Consider the following 19,214-nt stretch of genomic DNA (forward strand, 5'->3'; position numbering starts at 1 on the left):
TCAAATATGTCTATATTGCTAGTGCAATATCCCAATAAGCAGGACAAACAGAAACTTTTTGACAGTCCTTCTATTTTCTCCACGTTAATAGCAGACACTCCGCGATCTTACAAATCAGTAGGCCGATATAACAACAAAAATTGTTTACAAAATATTTCTTCTAGGAATTTTTTATACAATGATCACGATCACTGTGAATACATACAAGTGGGGTATGTTTGATAAAAACGTTCACAATAGTAAACAGCCTCGATCACCTGTTCAATCGCTGTTCGATTACTTAAATCATTTGCTCGGTAGTGTTTTTCAAACATTTTTGTAGACGAGTGGTATATTGCATTATTTACATATTTTAAAATGTTCGTTTAACTGGCTGCTCACAATGAATAATAATATGTAGTCTGATTTTCTGTAGACACATTTAAAAGAAAAGCTGATTTGAAACACAAACTTGCAATTCATGGCACTTCAATTTAATAACCGCGAGCAAAAAACAAACCCTTCTTTCATTCTCTGGCCATTCGCGACAGCCGTTCTCCCTGTCAGCTATATTTGACAGGTAGGAAAGGCAATGGTGGAGTATACACATTTTTCACTTGTATGAATTCACAATGAAAGTGTCATTGAATTTAACAGTTCTTTCATAAATGAATGAAATAATGAGAATGAAAAAAAAATCAACCCTTTCAGAATTTCTTCAAAATGTTTAGATTTTAAATGTGTGAAAGATAGCTTTTATTTTTAAATAAAAGCCATCATTTGCATTAAAAACACGTCAAGAACAGTAGGATCTATGTACACTTAAAATATTTTGCAGCTTACCAACCCATGTTGTTGTTGTTTTAGCGATGAAGACACTCCCCGAAGGTTTTGGGGAGTTCTATCCATGTTTATGGTCTTTTTCCGAACATAGGTCCATTACGTTCCGGTAACAAGCATCATCACGTTGATCGTTTTAGGTATCCAGGAGCTGGTATCATTCCCATTGAACCGAGGCACAATTAAGTTAAATACCATAAATGTTTCTGACTTTGAAACTCAAACAGAAACCCCTTTCGAAACCAGTTTGTCGATGCTTACACGCGAATAACTCCAAAAGAGAATTTGCCGATAATTAGCAACAAAACTTTCGTATCTTGATGCAAGCAGAATCTCTTCAATAATCGTTTGTATATATACGTAACAAAAATAGTAAACAAAACCGTTATACAAAGTGAACAATGATGCACTACGTTGGATTTTCAGTATATTGGAACGAATTTATAGAAATTCCGCTTATTTCCAACCTTCTGCAAACGTTCGAATCACTAAATTGTCGAATAAATAACTCCAATATTCAGTAATGCAAAATGGTCTTTTTTAGACTACTTACCGTATCTTAACTTCATAATAACACTTATACTTCACAACTAATTGCGTGTTTAAATCAAACTGATTACTGGCTACTCAGCTTGCGCTGCTTTTATACTCTCCGTTGCTTCATTTGCATATTTCTACTAAAGTCTAGACGTTTCGCTTTCTAGAACTGCTGTATCTCCTGCTTGGTAATTGAGCTACATATATGTATACATATTTGTAGTTTATAATGTTTCTCTTATAGTCATCTGTGTGTGAGTTATCTCTTCGTTGCCTTGTATGGATGTGGGTAAATGATGATTGATTTGATGTACACAAGAGTGGAAGCTTGTTTACTGTTGGTGTGCCTTTATTTACTTAGTATCAGCTTAGTGATACTAATATTCGTCACAATATTTTGTAAGGTTTCTCTGACATTCCTACATACAAATTATACTTGTTGGAAGCGCCAAAAATATCCTTTTTCTGGTGATATAAAATTTTAAATATAATTATAAGCCAATGTATGAAAAGGGGGTTTTTGGTTTCTAGCTCTAGAGTGCGAGGGTATATTGGAAATTCCAAGTACGAAGGGTTTATGTGCTCGACTAGACCTACAAATTGCAGTATATCTCGCCAAGAGTGTATTTTCACTGTCAAAAAATGCAATTGATGCACTAAAATGCAGTTTTCTAAAAGCGCGCTTGGGGGACATTTCGTAAAATTTTATTGCTGAGCTTATTTTTAGCTCACAAAACAGGAATCTGAAAAAAATTTGAGGTGGTTGACTTCGAATAAAAACATAGTTAAGGCACCCCGTGGGTTATTGGCACGACTTGCATATGGAACGTCGCAAATTCTCGGGAATTTCGACTACCGTGGAAAATACTGTCAAGAAGAGTTTATGGTGTTATTCGCCAATTTTGAAACGTCTATTTGCTAAAATTGGCAAATCTACAATCAGGGCCGTAGAGAGAAAATACGGGCCCGAGACAAAATAATTTACGGGCCCCTAAAAAAAATCCACTAACACATTTGAATTAATGACGCCTCATTCATGAATCATTAGCCCTGTTTTTTAACACGCGCGTATACGTTTCGTTTGCGCGTGTAAAAAAACGCGTATCTTCGCTTAGATAATGCTTAGGAGACCCATCTAGCGGCTGTGGTTAAACAACTAGCTACAGCAACAGGGTGTACCGAAAAGCGGAGACGCAACGCTCTGATGGCCATAGGGTATAACATATAGCTGAATCAGTTGCGATGAATTGTGGACACACATAGAATACATAGAATTAGTGTAGAGGGTGACACAAAGACACATATTTCAGTTACATCTGAGTATAATGCGTATTGAAATTTAGTAGGACAAAATTTATGCGCAGCAATTTCAGAGGTGTATTTATAGTTTGTCCCTTAGCAGTCAATATAAAGTTTAAGCGTAAACGGATATACGCGTGTTAAAAAACACGGCTATTATTGATGGATTACGTAAAAAAAAACTTTTTTGCCACATCAACTAAATGATTTTTGGACTAAGAGCTGGGGGCCTACTCTGTATTGCGATGCGAAAGAAAAAATACGCGAAATCGCAAAATCGGTACTCTGTATCTTGACATTCGCATGTATATTTTGACTTTCGCATTCACATTTTGCCCATTCGCAATTTTTCTCCCTTTTCGCATTGCCGGCACTCTGTAAAGCGAAAACGAATGTCAAACAGCATTCATTTTCGCATTTTTCTTGCTACAAGTAATAGGCATTCGCATTGTTCAAATATGTAAGTATTAATTGATGATTTTATAAATTGATATCTGTATATTCATTTAAAAATATATAGGACAACTCAAAAAACAAAACAAACACAAAAGCAACAATTTTTAATCCTAGTGGACTTAAAATACATAAATAAATAACAATTAAATCGAAACCACTTTTTTATAAAGCATTTCTATTTGAAATCATGTCATTTTTTATTTGTTCTCTGATACAACTAGCAATATTTCCCATTCTATGATTTTCCACGTTTTATGTATTTATCACGTTCACTTCTTCCAGTTCAATTTCTGAACTGGGAGGATTTCTTCATTTAAATCAATCCTTTCTTCATTTAAATCGTTCCATAATGCTACAGAATCCTTTTTTTAATTTGTTCAACAAAAATTGTAATCGCCTTGTTTCTTTTGTTCTCTTTCTTTGAGTTTGGTCAGTGATGCATACTCAAGCAAAAAATTAGCGAAAAATAAAAAAGCGACATTGTTAGCGATGCGATAGCGCTACAGAGTTCCAATTACCTTTCGCATCGCAATTTATTTTCGCATCGCACTGCCTTTCGCATCGCAATACAGAGTAGGCCCCCTGAAAATAAAGTTAACACAGAATATTTACTATTTATACTATTTTATTGTAACGTAGAAATAAAATTCTCTTTTAACAGCCACATATTGTTTCAAATAATCTTTTCTAGTTATTTGGTAACATTTTAATACATTTCTGATAAATCAAATGATGATTATAAATTTTTATTATTCAATATAGAAGGTACGGATATCAAAGAGTGGCTTTTCTTGCTTTTTTCGCTGCAAAATTTTTTATAATAATATCAAAGTTTAACTGTCTTGCCAAAACGGATTCACCACAAAGCGTGGCAAGTCCTGAAACTCGCTATTGAGATGAACACGACCCATGAAAGTTTTTTATTCCTGCAAGGACGCTGAAAAAACCTTCTGCACTAGTTACAGTGACAGGTATAGTGCAAAAGACACGTAAAGCAACACACATGTTGGGGAAAATTGCATACAGTTTTTGAACATAGGTGACATTTAGTAATTCCAATGGTGACAGACCTTTATCAAAATTTGCTTTGTAAATGTGTTTCAAGTGAATAATTTCGCAATCTAAGCTTTGTGAAACGTCCGACTTGTATTTTCGACAAATTTTGCTACGCTCGCCCGACCCGTAGTTTCATCCATGTCTTCAAATTGCCACAAAAAGGAAAACGTCTCGCTCAAAATTCACATAGCTGCAAATCGTTCAGTAATGCCAGTGATTACCGAATCAACGATCACCAGGAATGTATTGTGTTTAAAATCAGACTCTGAATCAGCCGTAATCATCTCATTTAAATTATGTTCAGAACGTCTTTTGGGTTTTCTCTTTCGAATGTCCGGAAACTTTGGCGAGATGTTCAATTGGATTACAATTGTTTTGCATTCGTTTAAAATTGTTTCCCATTGGTTCCTGATCAACTTCAAATCAGCTAATAAGGCATCTAGATGTCGGACCTCAAACAACATTCACCACATAAATTGAGACTGTGGGTTGCACAAGGCGAGTAATCAGCATTCGAGTTTTTGCCGAGAATGTGACGTAATGCTCCTTTGTAAGCTCCTTTCATATTGGCGCCCTTATCGTTCCCTTGTGCACGACAATCTTTTAATGGGATTTCATGCTTACCTAGAGTATGGCAAATTGACCAGTTTTTTTGTTACAATTCACGAATGCCAAATACCGTTCTTGAATTGTAAAATTGCTTCAATTGTAAAGTTGCTTTCGAGTTGAAATGGAGTTAGCGCATTATGAACGTATTCTGTTCATCGTGCCTAGCATCAGGCGTAGTATCAACGATAATAGCAAAATACTTGGCTTTCTTGCGAGTTAGTGAACCTGTAAACGTTTGTGCTACTGTTTTGAAATCCTAACTTTCTCCAAATGATCTCTAAGTATCGGATCATAATGGCTTATGAGTTATAAGATGCCCAAAAAATTTCCATTGTTTCTTTCACCAGGATATATACTTTCGCCTTTGAAAGCTATGTCTCTTTCACCCAAAAATAAACTAGTGTCCAAAATCTTTATATATAAAAATCACGTGTCACATTGTTTGTCCGCGATGGACTCCTAAACTACTGAACCGATTTTGAATTTGTTTTGCACCCCGTGTGTAGTTCGATCTAACTTGAAATATAGGATAGGTTATATCTCAGTTTATAGTCGCAATATTATTTTATTGCAATTTTTTTTATTTGTTTATACGTAATAATAAAATGTTACGTATACGCATCGGCACTCAAATATTCAGGTGATATATACTTCCGTGTAATTGGTTGGTGTTTAATTAAACAACGTGCTTATCAATAAAAAATATCATAGCTAATTACAGCACATCACCAGGCCCGTCGAGGGGGGGGGGGTTGGAGGGGGGGAGGGGATGGTGGGATTATTCCGGGCCCGGGGTTACTGAGGAGGCCCGCGATTTAGAGGTACTTAGACTTTTTTTTTTTTTAATCCAGGAGAGTCTTTAGATGTTCCTGGTGGATTTTTTAAGCCGAGTTTCAAAAGCAACGAATATCTGCATTTCGTTTTAATAATCTAGTGAAGCTATATATATAAAAAGTAAGGCTAAAATGTGTGTTAGTTGGTCGATTTTGTTCCAACTCTCACACAAGTTGTGTGTACCTGACGTGGTGGTTATTACATAGGTTTGGTTGCGATCGACGTACAGGATCTCGAGATATAGGCCGAAACGTGGACCCTAGAATGTGTTTATGACTAGTATCTCGAGATATAGGCCAAAAGGTGGGTCCCTGAATGTCTAGAGAGTGTTTATACAATATGGATATCAAATGAAAGCTGTTGATGAGTGCTTTAGTAGAGAGTAATTTTCATACCCCTGGGTGACTGGGATCTCGAGATATAGGTCAAAACGTGGGCCCGTGAATGCCTAGACAGTGTTTATACAATACGGATATCAAATGAAAGCTGTTGAAGTGTGCTTTACTAGAGAGTAATATATTATACCGCTGGGTGACTATGGTCTCGAGATATAGGCCAAAACGCCCGGATACCCCTAGAATGTGTGTGTAATATGGATATCAAATGAAAACTGTTGCTGAGAGCTCTAAAGTAATTTTCATTGTGATATTCGATTTAGTCGCATCAACCTGGAAAACTTGCAAATATGCATGCGAAGCCGAAATAAACACATGAATTAATAATACCCACATACCTATTTACATACGTCCTATTCGATTTGCCTGAAATTTGGTATATAAATTTGCCTATATTAGTATTTATGATCCTTTTTCCGGGATGTAGACCAGAGACGGACTGGGACGGAGACTCGGAGTGGGACTGGGATTGAGACTGGAACAAAATACAGGGAATAAGGGATGAAGAAGAATGAGAAGAACTTGAGAGAAGAGAAAGGAGAGAAGGAGACTGAGAAAGTAATAGAATGAGACGAAGATGGAGATAGATGAAGCTAAAAATACGGAGGGTGGAGTGAATGAAAGGATTAGGAAAAAAAAAGGGAGGGGGGGGGGGGGGGGGGTAGGGCAGAGTTAGATGGAAAAAGCTTATTAAAATGTATGCAGATAGGCCAAATTTAGGGCAGAACAACGTCTGCCGGGTCTGCTAGTTCTATATAAAATTTCTTTCCACTTTTGATTAGCTGTTCATTGATAAGTGTATCAATTGTAGCCTCCTTTTGAATTAGAGTTTCAACCATGATACAAAAAATGGAGGTAGTTCCATTTAGCTACCAGATTGAAAAATGTTACGAATTTTTCTAATTTTGGTGGACTTCATATTAACGAATACGACTAAATTACTTTCATAGTTATTTTAAATAAAAAAGAAAAAAAATGAGCTCCATGCCTTGGAAATATTTTAATACGAAATATCAGCCTAGAAAAGAAGGTTTTTAATAAATTTTTCGAGCTCCCGAAAATTATTTTGGTGGAAGAAACATGGATCGAAGTATGCAAAGCAAGGGAATATAGCCTTCTTAAGTGTTTAAGTGTTCGTACGTTTGCTCAGAACATTTTGACAAAACATACACGTTTGTTAATTGCTTGCTCAAGGGAGGTCCTTATAAACCGGCACCGCAATTTCTTGATAAATTGGCTACAAGGCCTCATTTTATATTTTTTTATTTATCGTATAATTCCAGCGTTGCGCTTTAGGAGGGAATTGTTAAACTATTTTTTAGGGAGAACATTGCCCTGTAGCTCTGCAGGTTAGCCACTAGTTATGAGAGTGGTTTTGCCTGTTGTACCAGAGGTCACCTTGGGGCAACCCCGCCTATACACATTCTGTGCCTTTTAGCATTGACATAGATGTGCAGACTTTGGAGGTACCCTTTTTCCCAACATGCCTTGAGAAATATTCACTGTAGGGGCATGATAATAGGGCCATGCTAGAACAACAGGATTTTTCGTATATTTTTTTCTGTCTAGGGGTCAAGCTGCCATAAAGATATGAGTCATTAACCAATGTATGAGTCATTATCCATTATTTTTCAGTAATATTGCATGTTTTACTGTATTCTCAATCGATATATATCCACATAAATCGTGCTAAAGCATATTATTATTGTCTCAGATGACCATTGCGTTTTCATCCTAAAGGAAATTTCCATCTCGAAAAACCACAATTTCGCCTTAAACGGTAACGGTATGGCAACGCTTCTGGAAAAACAACAAACATTATGAAACTTCAAAAATCCCCAAATACGTCAAAAAATTTTGAGTGGAACTACCTTCTTTTTTGTATCAAAGTTTCAACTGAGTAGTGATACGCTCAAAACATGTTTGCGTCAGTTGAGTAATAGAAATTGTGTTTTATCAACAGCGTTTCGAGCCAGCTGCCAAATGAAATATGTATTTACTCTTAAATTTTAAGGAAAGGGACTTTTCCAATTATTTTTCACACTTCACTATAATTAAAACGAAATGCAGATATTCGTTGATTTTGAAATTCGGCTTAAAAATTGCACATGGAACAATTAAAGACTCTTCTGAATTTAAAAAAAATGCCTTAGTACCTCCAAATCGCGGGCCCGCTCAGAAACTCCGGCCCGGGGAAGTCCCCCCTTCCCCCTTCCTCTCGTCGGGCCTGTCTACAAGAATGGAACAAATTGGACTTAAATATATTAAAAATATTACTTTTAAGCATCACCAAACGCATATTTGAGTTAATCAGAGTCAACAGAGAACATATAAACTGTTATATACTTATTGATATGAACTTTGATCATTCTATTTTCTCAATATTTTATTTGATACTATTTTATACAGCCATTCATAACATTAGATTAAGTAGATTATAATACAACCCTGTAATGAAATGACATTCAATTTGGAATAAAGTTGAGTTGAAACATATACGTGAAACTGTGCGGTACTGCAATCCCATGAATCAATAAACAGATCTCGCATTAAAAAATGAGAGAACCAAAAAAATCATAGGTGGCTGGGAATTAACCAAATGTTGTCTGTTTGTATGAGTTAATCGGGGATTGTCCGTATTGCTTTTTTAAAGCTGCAGACATTGGTGCTTTATCGGTAACCGTATCGGTAACCTTATAACAGCTGATTCGACCAACCTTATGGGAATCAATACAATCGATTATTGGTGCGCTAAGGTCGTAACCGTATCGTAGCCAACCAATTGGTTTTTGGTTTACCATCGTAACGATAAACAGCTGATTACGTTAGGGATAAGACTACAGCGATACGACATACGGCACCAATGACTCCCGCTTTAGCCGACGTCATGCTCATAGCAGAGTCGTATGAACCAACAACAAAAACAGTAGCGACCCTCAAAGAGCAAGTGCAAGAAAAAAAAAACAGTCAATGCTGTTAATGCAAAACCAAAAAAGACCTACGGGAGCAACAAAGACAATAACAAAACAAAATTCAAATCATGTTCAGGTTGTGGACATAATCACAAAAGAGAAAATTGTAAATTTAGAAATTCTGTATGCTATAAATGCAATAAGATAGGCCACATATCTGCAGTGTGTATGGCAAAGCAAAACAAACCTAATGAAAATAAGGAACGAAACAAAAATAAAGATCATCGAAAAAACAAAAGTGACAACGTTGATGTGATAGAAACAATTTACAGTGTGACATGAATAATAACAACTTAAAATAATAAAAATCACATAAACCTGCAAATTTTAAACGAAATTGTACTATTTCAAATGGATTCGGGGGCAACCATTTCGATTATAAACAAAACTACTTACAACCGGTTAAATTGCCCAGAGTTGCGAAAATGTTCAAGGGTATTATTTGCATTTGGCCAAAAGAGAATCCCAGTAATGGGTGAACTTTTTGTTAAAGTGAAGTGCGGAGAGAAGAAGGGAAAATGTTCCAATAGTTGTGGTTGATGTTGAGCATGGCAATAATTTATTTGGGTTAGACTTGTTTAAAGTGTTTGGCAAGTGCAGATTGAATATCTCGGGCGCAAAATAAGTGCTAAGGGCATATTGCCGGACGAATCGGGCGTTAAAGCGGTCCAAAACCTTCCACCGCCTACAAACGTCAAGCAAGTAGAAGCCTTCATGGGTAAGGTAAACTATTATCATAACTTTATACCTAATTATTCCTAATTATCAGCCCCTATTAATATGCTGCGCCGAATGTTAAGTTTTCTTGGGGGCCTGCTCAAAAACAAGCTCTTAAGGCTCTTAAGTTGCACATAGTCAACGCAACACAACTGGTGCATTGCCAGGAGGAGTTACCATTAACCCTTGCTACTGATGCGTCTTCCTACGACATAGGAGTGGTGCTTTCACACATGTATGATGATGGTAGTAAACGACCAATCGCGTTTGCCTCTAAAACCCTCGACAAACATCAAGTGCGGTATAGTCAAATTGAGAAAGAAGGGTTAGCCATTATTTTCGGAGTCCAGCGTTTTCACCAATACCTATATGGAAGGAAATTTACATTGATAACGGGCCACAAATCGCTTGTAAGCATTTTTAATCCAAAGCACCAACTGCCAGTGATGACGTCACATAGCCCACAACGCTGGGCCATCATACTTATGGCTTATCAATATGATGTAAGGTACAGGAAAACGACTGAACATGGCAACGCCGACGCTCTATCGCGTTTACCGCTGTGCTACGATAAATGTTTCGATGACAGGGAAGCCTGCTACAACCCTACAAGACAGGTACCCGTTCCCTAATCGATTACTTAATCGTCATCAATAACTTGTTCACCAATTATCGTCTTAATGACTTTTACATTGCTGTCGTGAAAAAGGTAACGCATGTGCTCTCTCAAAATAGTGTACGTGTGACTCTCTTTCTCGCTCTTACCTATTGTGTTTTCGACATTCCTTCTCGCTCGATGTTATTTACATTTTTAAGTTACTTCATCAGTTATATTTTCGTTATCGCTAACCAAAACATATGCAACAACAACAATACGGGTAACTGGTCTATCGGTTACCCGTATCGGTTACCTTCTGTCAAATCGCTTTTTCTATGAATGAAACGCGTCCTTTATGTTCAGATAATATTTAATTATAAATTATTCATATATACAATGTTTTTTTAGAATTTAAATTATTGTCTTATTACTCTAGCGAACTTTACATATGTGAATTTTTATATTTATAAACTATATAAATACATTAACGTCTATTCATAGTCGTGCCCTTTCCGAAACCTTGTTTTGAAGTTCTTATTTTTCCTGCGCTGGTAGTGTTGCTCATCAGTTTGCAGTCATATTAGTTTGGTAGGTATAGTAACATCAGACGTAGGGAAATTAGGAAGCATGTCAGGAGTATCACCAGAATCCAAAGAAGCATGGTGATTCGTCACCTCCGTTTTCTTCCATATCCGGATTCATTCCATACTAGTAATTATAAATATCTTGTAGATGCCACATAGGTGTAACCATACCCTCAAGATATTTTCGTTCAAATCTTGTGGTGTACACGTAAACTTGTATTTGTTCTAAATTATTCACCACATTCTAAACATAGAAAAGATGTATTAAGTGTTTGCGTAAATACCATTGTGATTACAATATGGACAAACATTCAATTCTAAACTTTTCGTTGTTACATCAATTGTTTCAGCGTGTTGTACACGTAAATAAAAATTCATACTTGAATGTATTTTCGTCTTCCAATCGCATAATTTACATTTTAAATAATGACTATTAGGCATATGAGAAATCTCATGGTACAATAATTTGTTGAAGCTTGGTGTAGCTGCTTGAATAACACAAAATTTACATTTTGCACCACGTTCGTTATATTTAAATTGTAAATGTTCTGGTTTCTCTACACGATGCATAAAGTTTAGCTGCTTTTTCCAACAATGTGCTGAATTTAATTGAAATACATACATTGGGCATTGTCTCATGATAAATTTTCCATAAATATACTGAGCCTCTTTATGTAGGCTCTTTTCTTAACATCTAATTCTGGCCGTACAGGATATGACAGTTTTGCTTCAGGTTATAATCCACACTCATACTATTTTCAGATTCTGTTTCATAATTTTCATCATTTTCAACATTGGACTTTGCATCAACATCATTATCATCATCGTCATTTTTTGATAACTCTGTTTTAAGCTTCATATTTATCAAAGGTTCATCTTCCTTAGTATTAGAATTGGAAACATTGTCATCTTCGGTTAAGTTTTTATCAAGTTTAGCTTTTTTCCTATGTTTAAATTCTTTACTATCCGTACTAGAATTAATACCATCATCAACATTTTTCGTGGTCTGTTTGAGTTTTTAAATTTGCCAATGGTTCGCCTTTATCAGTATTAGAATCAGAATGGCCTTGGCCATCTTCACCGTGTTGCAAAGTAGGCGACACATGTTGGTGTTGATGTTTGCGCATATTGCGGATATGTTGGTGGTTCACTAGTCATTAATTGTTTAGAAGTTTCAACTTGTTGCGTTTGTTGTTGTTGTTGCTGGCTGATGATGTGGTGTTAACGTTTGTTGTACAATTTATTCGGGTGATTGCACATATTGTTGGTGTGTTATAGTGCTGGAAATCCTTCCGATATTGAAAGTCCTTGATTAGTGTAATCCCCACGTAGTGAACTACTCCTGTGACCGCGTCCGCGGTAACTATTACATCTGAAGGCGCTTAAGTTACAGGCATAGCTGACATCGCTTATATAACAGGTTGACTCTAAAGTAAAAACCAAAACAAAATATTAGAATCAGTGTTTATGAATAACATATTTAAAAAAAGCTCTTACAACAACGTGATCGGTGGCTACATCCCCGTGAAAGTAGTGTGGTGTTCCTCCTTGTATAAACGTAGATACTGGATGTGCTCAACCGTGCAGTTTTCTTCTAATTTGAGCAAATGTATGTTCTTACAGCCACAGCTGGAATATTTGCGATATTTCTATCCTCACATCGTCAAAATCAAATTACCTAGAATGAAAAAGAAACTCATATCAGTAAGAATAGATTAAAAGTTTTTAATATAAGCCGAAAAGTGTTCCATAAATAGGGCTCCACACATAGCTCTTTTCCAAAGGCACAAGAGAAATTTCAGATAACTAGAATCAGGACCTGGTAAAGTAACTTCAAAGGCGATTTAGTCGCCACTACTTCGTATGCGTACTACGCTCCCTTTCGGCATGCATCATCAATTTCGTCATTACTATAAAGGCCATCTTGCTCACAGCAATCCAACAATCTATTTGTCCGCAAATTCGTGGAACTAAATTCCTAATGGAAGGTTCCTCTCCAAAAACTCTGTTTACAGACAGTCTTTCGCCGTGAAAACGAGGGCAGTGAAATATTACATGTTCCAATTCAGACGGACAGCTTGGACAGAAAGGATCCTCCTCTATCCCACGCTTATGTAGATATTCCTTCAAGCCACCGTGCCCGCTCAATATCTGTGTGAGATGGTAATTTAGTTTGCCGTGTTTTCGCTCGTACCATTCCGCTATATTCCGGAATAGCATGAAGGTTCAGCGCTCTTTTCTCGAATCTTCCCGCCGTTCTTGCCACCTTACTATTGTTCATGACCTTGCGGTTTTCTTAGCATCTTCAGATGGTCGGCTGAATCCAATGCCATACAGATCGGCCATTTCACCTGAGAGTAGATGTACTGGGATTTTCCTGGATAAAACATGGATCGCGTCGTCGGAACAGCACATGCTATTCGTATAGCAGTAATGCGGTAGGCTGCTAGTATATCTTTTTGGTGGACCATTTTAGATCTGTGCCATACTGGTGCTGCATATAATATTATAGAGCTGGTTACGTTGGATAATCGCTGACGGGTAGCTTCGCTTGGGCCGCCGATGTTGGGCATTATTCGCGTTAGGGTTCCACTAACTCTAGAAACTTTGTCCCCCACCGCCCTGAAGTGCTCCCTAAAAGTTAGTTTTGAGTCAATGATTACTCCTAGATATTTCAAGGAGGGCTTTGAATTTATTTGAAAATCTCCTATGGTTAGGACCAACTCATCCACAGTCCGCTTTGAGCTCATCAGAACCACTTCTGTCTTATTGCTAGCCATCTCCAGCCCCGTGTTCGTCAACCATTCCTCTATTCTTCCCATGGCGTCATTACATAATGCTTGGAGCAGATCAAGTTTCTTGGCCACTGCTACTACGACAATATCATCTGCATAGCCGACAATTTCCGTGCCTCCGGGAAGGTGGTTTTGTAGCACCCCGCCATACACCGCATTCCAAAGAGTTGGACCTAGAACAGATCCCTATCTAATCTATCTATCTATCAAATTATTCGGAGCAGGTACGGAACTTGTCTTGGTACACCCAAAGTGCACCCACGCTTCTCATGGCTCCAGCGGGTTAGCGGCTTCCTAGAACTTAAGCCACTTGCTGCTTCTAGATCTGACATCTGTCAGCTGGAGTCTTAGCCCGGCAAGCGCAGGGCACGAGCACAGAATGAAATCGATCGTTTCCTCCTCCAACTCGCACTTCCTACATCTGCTATCACTGACCAAGACTAATTTAAAGGCAAGTGACGCCAGAAGGCAGTATCCAGTAAGAATACCCGTCATGAGTCTAGTCTACAGTTTAATGATAATAAAAATATAAGAATCAGTGTTTATGAATAACATATTTTAATTAATCTCTTACAACAACCTGATCGGTGGCTACATCGCCATGTAGGTAGTGTGGTGTTCCACCTTGTATAAACGTAGGTACTGTATGTGCTCAACCGTGCAAATTGACATTAGCAGTAACATTATTTACATAAACATAGCTTGGTATTTGTGAAGGCCTCAATATAGCATACATTGGTCCAGTTCGGTGTGCACCAGCCACTGGTACAAACACTTTTGAATGCATAGCTTTCATATAGGATGGATGTCCAGCAGTGCTCCGGTTGTGCCAATATGTAATGGGCTGCTCCGTCTCTTGGTACGGCTGTATAGGTATAGGCGGGTGCAATGTATTACTAGGCTCAAGATCGGAAGGTACATAGATGGCTCGAAGACGCCAGAGGGGATTGGAGCCAGAGTTTTCGGACCCAGAACCAAAATATCAGTAACTCTAAAAGCACATCCGAGCATTTTCGAGCGGAAGTATTCGCCATAAGTTAGTGCGCTAAGCTGAACCTTCAGCGCTGATACCCCAAAGAAACAATTGCCATACTCAGTCAGGCAGTCAGGTTCCACTAAAGGCACATGCGGCGTTCGAAATAAAGTCAGCACTTGTCCTTCAGTGCGTAGAAAAGCTGAATCAATTAGGAGCACACAACGTAGTACTGTTGGCCTGGGTCCTAGGCCACAGGGGAGTGGAGGGCAATGAGCAGGCGGACTCCATGTTTAATTTGTTGCGTCTCTCCCACAAATTGTCAACCCCCCAGCAGATCCTTGCAGCGGGTCTGCGCCATACTCTCCTCTTCCGGGAAGGTATCGACCCCAATCCGGGTCCTTCTCCTGACCCCAGTACTGAGAAATGGGTTTGCTGCGTTTGCCGGAAAAGAATCTTTTTAGGACGGTCATATATATAAGGGCCTGAAATATTTCAATGAACTTCCTAATCACATAAAAAGTAGTAATAACTTCAATACTTTTAAAAAAAGTTTATTGGAGCATTGTAAAAACCTTCCAATAAGATAGTTTTTTTTCTTTTATTTTTTTACATGATATACCGATACTGGAGCGCGAAAAGGGAATGGTAATAATGGTAGCAGCAAAATACAATGCATCCGGCCCTAAGGAAAAGAAAATCGGACGCCACCTGTAACTCCAGACAGTTCCAACAACTAATTTCGCTGGAATTCGGTATTTCCAGCTGGTATTTACTGTTGCTGATCGGAATCATTCGCATTCCGACAGCATAAATATAACAATAAAATTATATAATGTGTAACAAAAATAACGAAAATAAGGCCAAATAAAAGTTGGAGCAAGGGGGATTGGAAACACGTCCTTTTCAACCTCCCATTATATGTTGAGCTGTGCTAATCGGAATCTTCATGCATTCCGACAGCGTCTTTACTAAACAAAGTTGAGGGGTGATTGGATACACTTATTTTCAATTTCCAACATCCAAAGACATGTTTAGCTGCATTGATCGGAGACTAATACATTCCGAAAGCTTAAAATACACATATAATTGAAAAATATAAGTTCCAAATTTTGTTGCCTTAAGCTGGGAGCACTGGAGGATTGGAAACGCGTCCTTTCCGACCTTCCTTAAATGACTGGCTCCCAGACTCGTCCCTTTGTCACGCTAGTAAATATGCTGATCGGAATCACATGGCATTCCAACAGCATATTCAATAGTAATAAGTGATTATAACAATGAATTGCACTTAGTAGTTTAAGTTTTAGGCCTAAACAGCCGTAATAATAAATAAATTAAATTAAAAAAATAAATACTCTTGTCAGTGTTTCACGTGCAAGGGATGGTTGCATCGGACAGGTTGCTCTGGGCTAGATTCCTCGTAACTTTTATAAATCTTTTGTGGCTCTTGTTGTTCACGGCCTCATTACATTGAGGAAATACGGCACCTGAGAAAACAGCCGTATGAAGCTAAAAATCACAAGCATGTCTACAGTGAACTCCACAAACAGGCGTCGGACCTCTATGCCGGTGATTCCTGTATTCAAAGAACAAAACTAGCAGAGGAGGAACGCACTCTCCCTAGGGAAATGAGAGTAGTCACTCTAGCTCAACTTCGAGCTGGATAACGTAACAGGTTAAACTCTTACCTATCCAGAATCAACCCCGACATACAAAACATTGTCCCGCTTGTAATGTGTCCCCACATGTCACCAACCATCTCTTTAACTGTATTGTGCAACCAACGCCTCTAACACTCCTCTCATTATGGCCCACCCCTGTTGAAACAGAAAGTTTCTTTGGACTCCCGTTAGAGTACATTGATGACAATTTGTGATCGGTCGCACCTATTGGATGGGGCGAAGCACTGCTACTACAACAACAGCAGGCGGACAACACGGAAAGAGAGGCAGCAACTGCATGACCCATCGATCCCGAGCTGTTCCTGCCAGTTGGCCCACAGGGGCATTTATTTGCAGAAGGGAGGGAAAAGAGAGAACACTGGCGCAATATGCCAGGCCTGAGTCAATCTAAGTTACTGTTAGGGGGTTACAGCACAACTCGATATAGGGCATTAATAGGCCTCTCAAAAAGATAACCTAAAAACCCCAACGGCTATTCTTACAAGACACTGTAGACTGAACAGTCACATGCAAAAACTGGGTATAGTATAGAACAACACATACCGATTTTGTGATGGATCAGCAGACGGTGGACCATATCCTTCTAGATTGCGGCGCAATTTCAAGACGTAGGGCTAAGTTTATGGGCTCACCATGGCCAGAGCATTCCCACATTTAATCCCTCAAGCAAAGAACACTGCTGGGGTTCATCAAGGAAGTCGGCTAGGATGAGGTGCTGTGAAGGAGATGTGCAAGTCACTGTGCAATCCTCAATAAATGATCTATCTATCTACGTTCCGGTAACAAGCACCATTGTGGTACTAGCCCCTCCATCTCGGGAACTATTGATATGACTACATTAAACCTTCTAGGGATTGAATATTAATAATGCCGGCAATGAGAAAGTCTGCTAAAATGCACCATTCTCCATGGAATGCTCGATATATAACTTTCCACGTTTTGAAACAGTGATGAAAAGAGCAAAATTTACAATAATTTTAACTGGCTGTGGGTAGTAAGGTGTTGATGTCCTCTCTTAACGCAATGTAATGACAACTGCGATGCAGGGAAAATGACAAAAATCATGCAAATCTACTGATAATAATTAATTTTTCCTCCCCTTCTATGCAGTTCTATGCATACATACATATGTATTTTTCTCTCCAAATGCTAATTAAAAAAATTAATTGGTTTTCACATGAACTTCGAACTCTGTCGTATTTGCATTCTTCAGATGATTATCAACAAAAGCATGACAAATTATCACTAAAAAAATCATACATGTTGCTTATATATTTAATATGGTAGCCAATTTACTTACCCTTTCTGGTGCGATGATTCCTGAACAGTCGGGCCTGACTAGACGCGATTTTTTTTGCCTTAAGAGAGCGTGCTTAACGCGAACCCTATCATGTTTTGGCCCAACTTTGGTGATGCAAAATATCAAAGACATTTCTGCTTCTAATGCTTCTAGGATAGCAGCAGCAGCTCCCGGTGGCACCACATAAATAACAGTTGCATGCCGATCAGTTGCCTTTTTTGCTCCGGCTACCTATTCAATTTTAATTCACATTACATTATCTACTATTGCAATTTTTAATCACTACAAATCAATATAAATTACCGAAGCAAATACTGGCAAACCAAGATGCGTAGTTCCACCCTTTTTTAGGGAAATACATCCAACCAGTTTGGTACCGTATTCCAAAGCATGTTGCTTGTAAAGTACCTTGTTTTTGTAGATTTCCTTTGATTTTGTCATATTCTGAGCTGAACCGCAACCCGGCGGAGATGCTATCTATTAGAATAATATAACATTTTTTTTATTATTTAAAAATGCACATACGTATGAATGAAAATCAGAAAGTAAATAATGTTGTTGTTGTTGTAGCGATAAGGACACTCCCCGTTATCGACTTTGGTGGTCCTTTGCCGGATGCAGATCGGGTACGTTCCGGGAACCATTAAGGTAGTAGCCCGACCATATCGGGAGCGATTTAGTAGACATAAAACTTTGTAGGCCATCCCGCCGATTCTATACAACTTAATATGGTAACGATTTAAAAGACGGTGCACCACCCAATTTTTATCAAAAATTATCAAACGTGGAATCAAAAGGCGCGCCTCGAGCTCCGTTTTTATTATTATTTGATATTTTTAAATTAGGTGGTGTACCGTCTTGTAAAACTTTACCCTTAATATTATTTTGGGCGAAGGCCGCCAACGCAAAAAGATGGTCTCTGCAGCAATATTCTTAATTTCCGTCACATGTCACAACTCAAATTAACTTAATGTTATCTTGGGCGAAGGTCGCCAACGCAAAAAGGTGTTCTCTGCAACAAAATTTTTAATTTCCGTCACATGTCACAACTAAAAGCACAAGATATTTTTCGTTGTAAACAATTTATATTTTTTTTGCGTTTCAATGTTTTCCGGAATAATTAATGAACTGTCATTTCGATGACAGCATGAAACGTCGATGTGTTAGTGGAGAGCGAAAAAAGCTTTGAATGTGTGGGTGAACTGGTTACCTCCGTCTTGTAGGGAATGTATGTGAGTTAGATACGCCCATTAACGCGGAAATTGTGTGTAAGTACGCTGCCAACGAAAAAATTCTAAAGCGTGTTCGCTTCTACGTACTGCATGGTTGGCCTGAAAAATTGAAGCCAGAAGATGCAGATCTACAACCATTTTTCGACCACCATTTCGCTCTGACAATAGCGATTTACTTTGCCTCCAAACAGAGTATAATCGTGTCGTTATTCCCGCTTCGCTCCGCGGTAAAATTCTTCAGTTACTACATGATGGACACTGGGCTGTAACAAAAATGAAGCAATTAGCTAGGCAAAAAATTTGGTGGGTCAACATGTACAAAGACATTGTCGAAATGGCTAACAAGTGCGACATTT

At 38.2% G+C, this 19,214-nt stretch overlaps 2 protein-coding genes across 3 annotated transcripts in view; one reads left to right on the forward strand and one right to left on the reverse strand.

Annotated features, from left to right (window-relative positions):
* Nucleotides 1-19,214, forward strand: part of LOC137238468 (protein VAC14 homolog) — a 122,364-nt gene that overhangs the window by 85,156 nt on the left and 17,994 nt on the right. The gene's annotated exons all lie outside the window — the stretch shown is intronic.
* Nucleotides 11,492-18,832, reverse strand: LOC137238471 (succinate--CoA ligase [ADP/GDP-forming] subunit alpha, mitochondrial-like). 2 transcript variants are annotated; one of them, XM_067763511.1, is made up of 5 exons: nt 18,499-18,832; nt 17,930-18,103; nt 17,627-17,857; nt 12,374-12,554; nt 11,492-12,303 (listed from the first exon to the last, which is right to left on the reverse strand). In XM_067763511.1, exons 2-4 carry the CDS (start codon nt 18,065-18,067, stop codon nt 12,546-12,548), a joined length of 378 nt encoding a protein of 125 aa, XP_067619612.1. In that variant the 5' UTR covers nt 18,068-18,103; nt 18,499-18,832; the 3' UTR covers nt 11,492-12,303; nt 12,374-12,545. The 2 variants fall into 2 exon arrangements, with proteins under 2 accessions (XP_067619612.1, XP_067619611.1); XM_067763510.1 differs by having other exon boundaries at nt 17,930-18,832.

The sequence above is a fragment of the Eurosta solidaginis genome, chromosome 1 (assembly GCF_040869045.1).
Source record: "Eurosta solidaginis isolate ZX-2024a chromosome 1, ASM4086904v1, whole genome shotgun sequence".
In the NCBI taxonomy this organism is placed as follows: Eukaryota; Metazoa; Arthropoda; class Insecta; order Diptera; family Tephritidae; genus Eurosta; species Eurosta solidaginis.

Excerpts from the sequence above, each read along its gene's own strand:
- LOC137238471 (XM_067763511.1), bottom strand. The coding sequence starts at position 18,067 with ATGACAAAATCAAAGGAAATCTACAAAAACAAGGTACTTTACAAGCAA. Across the intron at positions 17,858-17,929 it reads GTTTGCCAGTATTTGCTTCG|GTAGCCGGAGCAAAAAAGGC; the intron begins GTAATTTATATT and ends AAAATTGAATAG.